The following is a 12,906-nucleotide window of genomic DNA, read 5'->3' as shown; positions in this document are numbered from 1 at the left end:
CTTTGCGATCACGTTGTGTAACTTTAGACAACTTAGTCTCCTGCTCCCGGAGTCCTTATCACTCTCCTGATCTTCCGAACTACTGTCTGTCAATTTCTTTACTTTCTTGTACTTTTCCTTAGTAGTTCTTGTAGTGTTGGTTTTCTTTCCCGACCTGCAGACTCTTGCTATGTGTCCCATTTTCCCCACATTGCCTGCATACTTTGTCCTTAACCCAGCAGTCCTTCTGATCATGGGTTTGATGTAAGAAAAAGGAGGCTTACCATCAAGTAACTTTAAAGTAAGCTTTAAGTAACTTATAAACACACTATATACAAGAGAGGTCTTTACCATGCCTCTGGTAGAAGCCTCTTACAATACTGAACAGACCAGTATTTATACCAGTCCAACAGGAAGTGACACATGACAGGAAGTGAGGTATGTACACAGTTCATAGTTCACAGTTCACAGGAAGTGATGACATAACTTCCCGGAAGTTATTATTTTTTATCACATTCTTCCCTCCTGCAGGTTTAGGAGGCTGTGGTCTACCTTTTGGTCCGCAGCCGCCGAACAAGGAAGAGTCGCACCCGTTTGGATTCCCGTCGTAGAGGGTCGCTGGTCCGCTTACATGCGGTTGGCCATTGGCCAGAGTCCGTGTGGCCTGGATTGCCCTGTGAAGGGTCGGGGAGATCATGGCTTCGAGTACGAGCCCCAATAGGTTCAAAGTCAGACTGCCTCTGTTCAGAGGGAGGTGCAGAGCTGGTCTGTGGCAGACCAGTACTTTCATGCGTGGTACTGGGAGGGTCGCAACCTTGAGCACGGGGTTCTACCGGCACCAAGCTAGTTGGTGTCCGATCAGGATCCTGGAGAGGGGTACCCGATAGGTCCCAAGAGTTTCCTGGTGAAATGCCATCACCCGATGTCCCACTAGGTCCTGGTGGGCAGGGAGCCAGATCCCGTAATGATACGGTAGATTCTCGGCCGTCGGAATATCGTATGTTTGCATAGGTGGGGTTGGCATCGGTTAGTTCGACCTCGTCTACAAGAGGGTCATTTTTAGACGTCTGAACGTATCTTCGGAGTAATACAGGTCCAGGAGTAGTTAGCCATGACGGGAGTGATGTCCCATGAGATGAGCGACGCTGGAATCCAAAGAACCGCTCATGAGGTGTAGTATTTGTGGCTGTAGAAAGCAGGGACCGTATAGAGTGCAATGCATCCGGAAGCACTGTTTCCCATTGCTGGTCTGGTAGGCCCCGAGATCTTAAAGCGAGACGTACGGAATTCCAGATGATACCGTTATACCTCTCTACCTGCCCATTTCCGATGGGATGGTATGGTGTTGTTTTGCTTGTAGCAATTCCCCGTTCTGAGAGGTAGTCCTTGAGTTCCCTTGACATAAAGGATGGACCCCGATCTGAGTGAATATAAGCCGGCATGCCACAGAGAGAAAATACCTGCTCAAGGCAGCAGATTACTGTGGACGCCAGCATATTGGAGCAGGGGAAGGCAAACGGAAAACGTGAATATTCGTCAATTGATTCCCCTGGCCCTTGTCGGGCTGTGGCCAGTAGATGTCTAGCATAGACCTCATTTGGGGTCTTGGTATACAGTTTCTTAAGTGCCCGAATCACCTCATCGTAATTATCCCATTCATCAACATATTCGAACACTTTTGGGGTCACATAATTGATAAGTATCTTCAATCTAGCAGGAGCATCCGCTTCACATTCATCCAGAAAATTCTCAAAAGTACGGTACCAATGCTTCCATACCCTGCCAGCTGCCGATGCATTCGGGTCCAAGTCCAGACGAATAGGTCTAAGGATTTTCTCCATGATGGGTGGTTCCCTGGATCCTTAATTCCGAGTTTGTCCGAAGGTCTAGTATTCGTGAGTGTAAATACTAAGTTACTTAAATTGATGTAAGAAAAAGGAGGCTTACCATCAAGTAACTTTAAAGTAAGCTTTAAGTAACTTATAAACACACTATATACAAGAGAGGTCTTTACCATGCCTCTGGTAGAAGCCTCTTACAATACTGAACAGACCAGCATTTATACCAGTCCAACAGGAAGTGACACATGACAGGAAGTGAGGTATGTACACAGTTCATAGCTCACAGTTCACAGTTCACAGGAAGTGATGACATAACTTCCCGGAAGTTATTATTTTTATCACAGGGTTGTTCTGCCGCAGCGATAGCACTTTTCTGCTCCATACGCCATTTCGTTAGCGCTGTATTCCTGTGGTTTCTGTTGTATTTCCGCAGCTCCCCGTGCTGCTGCTTCGTAGGATACTGCCACGCTGAAAGCCTGTTCTAGCGTCAGGTCCTTTTCCGAAAGTAGTCGTTTCTGGGTTCCTCCACTCTGGAGCCCGCAGACAAACTTATCCCGCAAGGTGTCTGCCAGTCCTGCTCCGAACTGGCAGTGCTTCGATAACTTGCGTAGTTCCGTAAGATAGTCAGCATTGTTCTCATCTTTGTGCTGGTTTCTTTTATGGAACTTGAATCTTTCTGCTATCGGCAGCGGTGTAGAGTTTAGGTGTTCCTGTAAGATATTAACAATCTCCTCAAAACTTTTCTCCATTGGTTTAGCTGGGGTAATTAAATTCCGCAATTGGCCGTACGTTCTCGCGCCCATCAAATTTAATAATACCGACACCTCCTTTCCATTGGCCACCTCATTGGCATTGCAGTACACTTTAATTCTTTCCACATACGTGGTCCAGTCTTCTACCTCGTTGTCGAAAGCAGTGATACTGCCACTCTTCGGCATCTTGGGTGATTTAAAGTGGCGCCTCCCGCGCTTTTTCTTCTTCCCCAATGTAATAAAATGGCGCCTCCCGCGCTTTTCCTTCTTCCCTTTGCTGCCACGCTGCTCCTAGCGTTCTACAGGGTAATGGCGGCGACCCGCGGCTTCGGCGCGTCTCACTTTTCCTTCCCCGCATTCTATCCTCTCCACGCTGCCCTGTTCTTGAGCACCGACCGCGCCCTGTGTGCTCCACCCTCTCCCTCCCGACGACGCTGCACGGCCCCTTTGCAGAGCCGCTCGATCGAGCCCGAGCCCGCCGCAGTCCGGAAGGGTCAGCGCACTACCTGCTCCCAGCACGACTTGCTGGAACACCTCGACTGGGGAGCCAGGCCCAGCTCTCCACAGCCTCCCCTGCAACTGTCCGATGGATCCCTGGGCGGTTGCCCGCGGTCGACGCCCGCCGTTCTGACTTCGACCTCCAAGAAGCTTCTCTTCAGGGAAAAGATCCCCATGAGGTGATGCAGTACTGCAGGTGAGTTCAAACCTGCCCGTCGCCAGTGTAGTGTCCGAGGATCAATAATACTCAGACTGCAGGAGAACAATAAAATAGGTATTTACTGAACAGGGAGTAATTCAAGACTGAAATACAGAAGCCTGTTATGGGTTTATATACAGGGGTGGTCACTGCCAGTGCTGCAGTATAGAATCAGTTCTTCTCTTAAAGGCACATACACAACAAATACGATCATGGCTGAACTTCGACATCACTTTCCCGCCTTAGCCCCGTATCCCTTGATTCCCTTAGTGCCCAAGAATCTATCGATCCAAGGAGAACAATCCCCAGCTTCTCCAGTCTCTCCACATAACTGAAGTCCCTCATCCCCGGCACTATTCTGGTAAATCTCCTCTGCACCCTCTCCAAGGCCTTGACACCCTTCCTAAAGTGCGGTGCCCAGAATTGGCCACAATACTCCAGCTGAGGGTTAAACAGTGTTTTATAAAGTGATTTAGTATAACTCCCTTGTTTTAGTACTCCGCCCCGCACCTGTTTATAAAGTCCAGGATTCCATATGCCTTTTTAACAGCCTTCTCGACATGTCCAGTCACCTTCAAAGTCATCTTTGTGTCTTTGCTGACGCAGAAAATTCACTTGAAAACCTACAAACCGATTATATAAGGGGAGAAAAGACTGTAATTAAAATTGGACTTTTATATTATTGATATTTCTGTGCCGCCCACCAGGCTAGTCTTAGCCTCTCTTCACCCAGAGAGTGGCGAGAATGTGGAACTCGCTACCACAGGGAGTGGTCGAGGCGAATAGCGTCGATGCATTTAAGGGGAAGTTGGATAAACACATGAGGGAGAAAGGAATAGAAGGATATGGTGATGGGGTGAGATGAAGAGGGGCGGGAGGAGGCTCGTGTGGAGCAGAAACACCGGCACGGAGCAGTCGGGCCGAATGGCCTGTTTCTGTGCTGTAAATACTGTGCATGAGTTGGGACCGTAAAACACCAATAAAATGGCTCGGCCAATAGGGGTTGCCTGCCTGAGTTGATTGTAGGCTACAGGTTTCTTACAAGTGTTTATTGGGGGCAGCGGGCGGTTCAGAGGGGATATCGGTCATGAACATAAGGATTGCGCAGTTGAATATGTCTGCTCGCATGATCTGAAATTGTCTATAATTAATCTCCGACATGCTCAACGTGATATTCTCTAAAGAGGCTTCTCGCTCCCGCGCCAACCCTCCCCTCCCCTCCTCATGGAAGGTCATCCCCCTGAGACCCCCCGACCCCTGACCCCGAGTGGTTGAGCACAGAACGGAAGTTATCGGACTCTGCAAAAACTTTCAGTTGACGTCATGTTCTACGCTCAGAAAAGGTTAATCAATCTTTCGGGAAAGAAAAATTGTATTAAACCTTCGACTAGAATCTGACTGCTTGCTTCTGCGGCAGATGCTGCTTGCCGCCTGTGCCTGTACCTTTCTTTTTAATCATTCCTGCATGGCTGCGATGAGAAGTATTTGGCATAAAATTAATGCTGCGTTTCCCACACAGATTAAGGGGTGTTAAAATGGAGCAGAGGAAGCTGAACGACCAGGCGAATACACTGGTGGATCTGGCCAAGGTTGGTAACGCACTGAACCGTATAAGAATTCCTGGTGCAATGCGGCGAGGCCACTCCGTCAACTCGGGTGGCCAACCCTGATTGGCCTATTCCTGGAGGTTTCATCACGTGACCTCCCGCCTCCAACTGCCCCGCCCCCACTCTCCCGCCATTGGTCGCCCGACACGCCCATCCCACCGGCCAATCGGAAAGCGAATAGACTCTTCATTATAACAAGAGAAAATGCTGGAAAAACTCAGCAGGCCAGGCAACATCCGTGGAGAGAAATTAGAGTCGACGTTTCGGGTCAAAACCCTTTATCAAGACTAAAGAGGCACAGGGAATTAAATAGATTCAGAGGCCAAGCTGGGAGAGAACAAAAGAGAAGAGACATTAAGAGGTATTCAAAACTAGACGAGATGGTGATAGGACTAGTGGAGACAAAAGACGGCTCTAGATTAGGTGTGAAATGTTCTGGCAGAATGGGAGACAGCTGCCATGTGGGAGAGAGAAAAAAAAGAAAGGGGGGTGGGGAAAGGGCCAAATCAAAGGTGTGGATAAAAAATATAAGTTAAAATGTAATAGGGGCCGAGGTTATGATCTGAAATTGTTGAACTCGATATTGAGTCCGGAAGGCTGTAAAGTGCCTAATCGGAAGATGAGGTGCTGTTCCTCGAGTTTATGGTGAGCTTCCGTGGAACAATGCAAGAGGCCGAGGACGGTGAGGTCCGAGTGGGAATGGGGCGGTGAATTAAAATGACAGGCGAACGGAAGCTCAGGGTCACCCTTACGGACTGACTCTTCATTACCTGTTTGGATGATTCTTGACTGTCAAACGGCCTCTATTCCCATGTCTGATATTTTTATAACGAATAATCATTTTAATGCTCCTATGATTTTTTTTTTTCTCCCGGGTGTTGATCGCAGCCGTGTCCCTGACATTAAATCTTCAATTCCTGGAGACTCCAGGCCAATCCTGAAGGGTTGGCAAACCCCTACCACACAAGGAGGGGTCAGTGTTACTGAGCAGGTTCAATCCCCAGGCCTGTCATGAGTTCACCCGGTCAAGGGTCGCCACCAAAGGCTACAATTGGCCTTGGCACTCCTGGGCTACGAAGGGCTTCAAAAAAAAAAATCTACCAGGGTTCCTGCTACTGGTGGATAGCTACTGAATCCTTCTGCCAGGTGTGGTGTGGTGGGGGAGCTGGGAGGGAGGATATTGTTGGGAGAGGGCAGGATTGGATTTGGTTGTGATTCCCCCCATTGTTGAATGACCTGGCAACACACACTGTACACTTAAAGGGATACTGGAACCTCACCCCAGTGTAGGCGAGCACCTTTGGAAGGAGGCGGGGGAAGAGAAAACCTGTGAATAATATCACAACAACAACTTGTATTTATATAGCGCCTTTAACATAGTAGAACGTCCCAAGGCACTGCACAGGAGTACTGTAAGACACAAAATTTGACATCGAGCCACATAAGGAGAAATTAGGGCAGGTGACCAAAAGCTTGGTCAAAGAGGTAGGTTTCAAGGAGCGGCTTAAAGTAGGAGAGAGGTGTAGCGAGGCGGAGAGGTTTAGGGAGAGAATTCCTGAGCTTAGGGCCCAGGCAACAGAAGGCACGGCCACCAATGGTTGAGCGATTATAATCAGGGATGCTCAAAAGGGCAGGATTAGAACAGCGCAGGTATCTTGGGGGTGGGGGGTGGTGGTTGTGGGGCTGGAGGAGATTACAGAGATAGGGAGGGGCAAGGCCATGGAGGGATTTGAAAACAAGGATGAGAATTTTGAAATCGAGGCGTTGCTTAACTGAGAGCCAATGTAGGTCAGCGAGCACAGGAGTGATGGGCGAACAGGACTTGGTGCGAGTTAGGACACGGGCAGCCGAGTTTTGGATGACCTCAAGTTTACATTGGGTAGAATGTGGGAGGCCAGCCAGGAGTGTGTTGGAATAGTCAAGTCTAGAGGTAACAAAGGCATGGATGAGGGTTTCAGCAGCGGATGAGCTGAGGCAAAGGCGGAGACGGGCGATGTTACGGAGGTGGAAATAGGCGGTCTTAGTTATGCTGTATATGTGGTCGGAAGAAGCTCATTTCAGGGTCAAATCTGACACCAAGGTTGCGAACAGTGTGGTTCAGCCTCAGACAGATGTTAGGGAGAGGGATGGAGTCAGTGGCTCGGGAACGGGGTTTGTGGCGGGGACCGAAAACAATGGCTTCGGTCTTCCCAATATTTAATTGGAGAAAATTTTTGCTCATCCAGAACTGTATGTCGGACAAGCAGTCTGACAATTTAGAGACCGTGGAGGGGTCGAGAGAAGTAGTGGTGAGGTAGAACTGGGTGTTGTCAGCGTACATGTGGAAACTGACGCTGTGTTTTCGGATGATGTCGCCAAGGGGCAGCATGTAGATGAGAAATAGGAGGGGGCCAAGGATAGATCCTTGGGGGACACCAGAGGTAACGATGCGTAGTAAAACGTCCCAAGGTGCTTCACAGGAGCGTACTCAATCAAAATTTGACGCCGAGCCTCATGAGATATAAGGAAAGGTGACCAAAAGCTTGGTGAAAGAGGTAGGTTCCAACGCATGTCTTAATGGAGGAGAGGGAGGTGGAGAGGTTTAGGGAGGGAATTCCAGAGCTTGGGGCCCAGGCAGCTGAAGGCACGGCCACCAATGGTGAAGCGATTTAAAATCAGGGGATGTGCAAGAGGCCAGAATCAGAGGAGTGCAGAGATCTCGGAGGGTTGTAGGGCTGGAGGAGGTTACAGAGATAGGGAGAGGGCGAGGCCACGGAGGGATTTGGAAACAATGTCACCGTGTTAGAGGTCAATAGCCCAGCTGTACATTGGAAGATAGGAATTACTAGACGATAGAAGACCAGGGTGCATCTAGTCCGCCTTCTACCATCCTGGAGTCACACGATACAACGATAATGGAGTTGTTGACCAATCCCAGCGATCAATTTCTGTCAATGAGTCTACAAGGTCCTTTCGGGAAGGAAACCTGCCGTCCTTAGCCGGTCTGGGCCTATATGTGACTCCAGTCCCTCACCAATGTGGTTGACTCTTAACTGCCCTCTGAAGTGGTCCAGCAAACCCCTCGGTTGTATCAAAACTACGACCAATGGTTCAAAGTGGCGGCTCACCACCACCTTCTCGGGGCAACTAGAGGCAGGCAATGAACGCCGGCCTTGCCAGCGACACCCACATCCCGAGAATGAGTAAAAACAGACGCAGACACAAGGTGGAGAAAACCCCCAGTGGTGAAGAGCTTTGGGAACCATAGGTCCAAAGTCACCTGTTCCTCCCAAGCGTGCGACACACTCACCGTGTGTCCCTGGCCCCCGCGTCGCTCTCCCCGCGTCACTCTCCCCGTGTCGCTCTCCTCCTGACGCCCGTGTGTTTCTTTTTGCCTCCCGTTCACAGACACAGAATGTGATGTACGACATCCTGTCGGAGCTGCAGGAAAAGAACGAAGACTTGGAGAAACGGATTGTGATGCTGGAGACCAAACTCGACTCACTAACTGTCAGCCTGCAGGCTTTACCCGGACTGATCACCCAGGCCATTGGCCAGCAGCAGCGAGACTTCTTTGAGACTCACACGCACAGATTTAAACAAGTCACTTACAGTTCAGAGAGGTCATGGACGCCAACGCGAAGGCGCCGATCGCCATCGACAGCACCGCATACATCTTCTGACAGCAGCTAGGGCCTTCAGAAGCAGATGATCTGATCTCACTTGGCCATTGTATGGCTTACAATGTTAGCTTTTTTCTATAAAGCCATCTCTATTTATAAGTTTGGTTTTAGGATACCAGAGTGAAGCTGCGTGTTACCGTTAATATTTAAAAGGGTAAAGCAGCTCCCGAGGCTTGTGCCAAGGGGTTCGGGCCAGTCTATAAAGGTTGAAGCCATCTCCCTTAAGCCTCCTCCTCCTCCTCTTCTCCGACCCTTCCTTCCCCCTCTCCCGCCCGCCCAACGACACACGCACAAGTTTTGGCTGTCCAGTGTTGAGCAGTGCAATCTACGAGCAAGGTAGCCCTTTGCTGTCCATCCCAGTCCCATTGTACAGCTCAGTGCAAGACCTTAACATTGAGGATCCTCAACTATATGAATAATTAGGTACAATTAGACAAAGACTCTGGGAAGATACCATTATTCCTGTCCTCTGGCAAGACCCAAGTTTCCATTGTAGAATCTATCCTAGTTACTGTCCTCAACAGACTTTGGGAGGCGATTGGGTTGGGTGGGTGTTTGGTATACGGACAGTCTGCAGGTGGTCCGTGAGCTTCTGTTGGCACAGGACTGCCTCTTTATATCAAGGTGTGGCCCAACATCTTGTGTTCAGACACGGTTGCTCGCTCCCGCTATGGTCAAGTGGGTAAAAGACCATCACAGTGGCGCTGAGCTACTACAGGCCAGGTTCGCTCCATAGTCTGAACTGAGCTTGCAGGGCCACAGCTGTAGGGGACGTTGCAGTAGGCCTCAGCATACCCTAGGGTCGGAGGGTAAAGGTGAGACAGGGTTCCTCCTCCCGAACATCAACCAATCGATGGAGAACATTTGTAGAGGTGGAGCGTCGGCCAGGATGGGGCTGGGATGTGGTGCCCCCCGCCCCAACATCTGTCAACACTTAATGTCTAGACTTGCAACAACAACAACTTGTATTTATATAACGCCTTAATGTAGTAAAATGTCCCAAGGCACTTCACAGGAGCGATTATCAAACAAAATTTGACACCGAGCCACATAAGGAGATATTATGGACAGGTGACCTAAAGCTTGGTCAAAGAGGTCGGTTTTAAGGAGCGTCTTAAAGGAGGAGAGAGAGGCGGAGAGGTTTAGGGAGGGAATTCCAGAGCTCGGGGCCCAGGCAGCTGAAGGCACGGCCGCCAATGGTGGAGCGATGGAAATCGGGGATGCTCAAGAGACCAGAATCAGAGGAGCGCAGAGATCTCGGAGGGTTGTGGGGCTGGAAGGTCACAGAGATAGGGAGGGGCGAGGCTATGGAGGGATTTGAAAACAAGGATGAGAATTTTAAAATCGAGGCGTTGCCGGACCGGGAGCCAGTGTCGGTCAGCGAGCACGGGGCTGATGGATTTAACGGGACTGGGTGCGAGTTAGGATCGACTAGCAGTGATTTGGAGGGTCACCAGAGGCCTGCCCACTCGTGGCACCCCAGAAGAGCCAGTGCGGGGGTGAAACTGGTCTTCAGCGACAGCGAATCAGCAGCCCGCCTTACACCGCGGCCACTTTTCTTTTCACAGCGGCCTGTCGACTCGCCGCTTCCCGCTTTGTGCTCTCGTCGGAGACCGATTTCACTCCCAGCCTCTTCAGGAGAGGAGAAATAAGGTAAATTGGGCATTAGATGCGGCTTGGAGTCCAAATAATTGTTTGGTAAGTAATGATCCGGGACAAAGTTTATTTTTAAAATGCTGCTGGACTTTGCCACTTGGTCGATAACCTGCAACATCTTAAGGAGACCAAGAAATAGTAAACATAGCAAGGTTATAATGGCGTTGGCTGTCTCTTAGACAAGTTACGCTATATAGTATTGGGACAGTTCGCATACCCAGACCTTTGGTGCAGCCAATGACTCGGAAGAGTAACAGGTTTAAATGGAAGCGATTGAGTTGGTCATCGCCTGGGTCTACCTGGGGTTGGTCCTTTTTATGTGTTGTCGAATCACTGAATTATCCCAACTCACCGTTGGCTTTTGGGAAATATGGTCCAAGTGCTCTGGGAGAAAGCAATGAGTGTTACAGCAGCAGTGGTATGTCATTTTTAAAGGAACATACTATTCAGGAAAATCATAATTTAGCACCGGTGACCAGGGTCAATAGAAGGACTCGAGTTTCATTACTGCCACAGGAACCACCAAATATCAATGTTCAAAAGGAAGAAATAGGAAGTTATAGTTTCCGTTTGTACTCTGGGTCTAAACACACTCTTAACATAGCCGACTCTTCCACTAGAAAAATGGCCATCACCCTCCCCGCCCCGCCCCGCCCCGCCCTTCATTCACCAACAAACCCAAAGAAATGGCTGCAGCATCACTTAAAATGGCCGCCTGGCCTGTCCACACAAAATGAAGTGAAATCAAAATTCTGCCAATTGTTTCCACCCCCCTCCCCCTCCTCCTCCTCCTCCACCCCTCCCCCTCCTCCTCCACCCCTCCCCCTCCTCCTCCTCCTCCTCCACCCCTCCCCCTCCTCCTCCTCCTCCTCCACCCCCCCTCCCCCTCCTCCTCTCCTCCACCCCTCCTCCTCCTACTCCTCCCCTCCCCTACTCCTCCCCTCCCCTCCTCCACCCCTCCCCCTCCTCCTCCACCCCCCCCCCTCCTCCTCCACCCCCTCCTCCTCTCCTACTCCTCCTCCACCCCCTCCTCCTCCCCCTCCTACTCCACCCCCTCCTCCTCCTACTCCTCCCCTCCCCTCCTACTCCTCCCCCCTCCCCCTCCTACTCCTCCCCCCTCCCCCTCCTACTCCTCCCCTCCCCCTCCTACTCCTACTCCTCCCCCGCCTCCTCCTCCTCCACCCCCTCTCCACTCCCCTCCCTCCCACTCCCCTCCCCCCTCTACCACTCCCCTCCCCCCTCTACCACTCTCCTCCCCTCCCACTCCCCTCCCCCCTCTGCCACTCCACTCCTCCCCTCCCACTCCTCTACCCCCCCCCCGCTCGTCCTGCTCCAATTGGTGCTGCAGCCTCCATTGACTCTGGCATGATGCTAATCCGACCCACCTGTCAATCAGTCCAGTGAGGACCAATGAAAACTCAGATTGGCATGCAGCCAGGGTCAGGAGTAAACCAATAGGAAATTGGGTTAATTTGATGCCTCCTTAAAAATGTCGATGCTCAATAAAACTCCCAACTGTGAATAACTGGCTCGGTGTGTTTTCTGCCTTACCTGAGAGTGTTTGTATTGGTGGAGATGTTAAAATCAGTTTGTACCAATTTCCATTGATAAATTCACCAATTATTTTTAAAACTGGGCAGTTAATTGATTTTAAAAACTGATTTCCTCCTGAATTTGATTTTTTCCCCACAGTATTTCCCCCAAAACTGGGTCTGAAATGCACACATCGCATCTGTGACATCAGCTTGCGCCACAGTGACATCACCAGTGCGACACACGCTCTCGACCTGATTCTCATCAGGAAAAGAAAAAGGAAAGTGCAGTCTTTAAGAGAACGTGGAGCTCGTTTACATAGAGCCCTAAGCACATCAACAACAACCTGCATTTATATAGCGCCTGTAACGTCGTAAACGTCCCGAGGCGCTTCACAGGAGCGTAATCAATCAAAATTTGACACCGAGCCACATGAGATATTAGGACAGGTCAAAGAGGTCGGTTTTAAGGAGCGTCTTAAAGGAGGAGAGAGAGGCGGAGAGGTTTAGGGAGGGAATTCCAGAGCTTAGGGCCCAGGCAGCTGAAGGCACGGCCGCCAATAATGGAGCGATGGAAATCGGGGGTTGCGCAAGAGGCCGGAATTGGAGGAGCACAGAGATCTTGGAGGGTTGTAGGGCTGGAGGAGGTTACAGAGATAGGGAGGGGGGGCGAGGCCCTGGAGGGAATTGTGAATGAGGATGAGAATTTAATAGTCGAGGACCAGGAACCAATGAAGGTCAGCGAGCACAGGGGGCGATGGGTGAACAGGACCTGGCGCGAGTTAGGACACGGGGCAGCCGAGTGTTGGATGAGCTGAAGTTTACGGTGGGTGGAGGGTGGGAGGCCGGCCCGGGGTGTGTTGGAATAGTCGAGTCCAGAGGTAACAAAGGCATGGATGAGGCTTTCAGCAGCGGATGAGCTGAGGCAGGGGCGGAGACAGGTGATGTTACGGAGGTGGAAGTAGGCGGTCTTGGTGATGGAGAGGATATGGGGTTAGAAGCTCAGCTCTGGGTCAAATAGGACACCAATATACAAACAGTCTGGTTCAGCCTTAGACAGTGGCCGGGGAGAGGGATGGAGTCGGTGGTGAGGGAGTTTGTGGTGGGGCCAATCTTTATACTCATTGCTAGGTAGGTATGGAGTGGGACAGGACGAAAGTGTAGTGGGGATGTTGCTGGA

General features: G+C 50.6%; 1 protein-coding gene across 2 annotated transcripts in view; it reads left to right on the top strand.

Moving 5' to 3' along the window:
* The window catches only part of LOC147107989 (small conductance calcium-activated potassium channel protein 2-like), a 118,171-nt gene extending 107,318 nt beyond the window's left edge, over window positions 1–10,853 (top strand). For both annotated transcript variants that reach the window (XM_086004364.1, XM_086004365.1), the window contains 2 exons: window positions 4,789–4,858; window positions 8,264–10,853. In XM_086004364.1, the coding sequence (XP_085860490.1) occupies window positions 4,789–4,858; window positions 8,264–8,548 (355 nt within the window). In that variant the 3' untranslated portion in view covers window positions 8,549–10,853. The remainder of the gene's footprint in view (window positions 1–4,788; window positions 4,859–8,263) is intronic.
* Window positions 10,854–12,906: the final 2,053 nt, after the last annotated feature.

Source organism: Somniosus microcephalus, chromosome 13, assembly GCF_052327205.1.
Source record: "Somniosus microcephalus isolate GS21.2 chromosome 13, FLI_Smic_1.0, whole genome shotgun sequence".
NCBI classification, from domain to species: Eukaryota; Metazoa; Chordata; class Chondrichthyes; order Squaliformes; family Somniosidae; genus Somniosus; species Somniosus microcephalus.
This window is presented reverse-complemented; position numbering and strand designations above follow the sequence as displayed.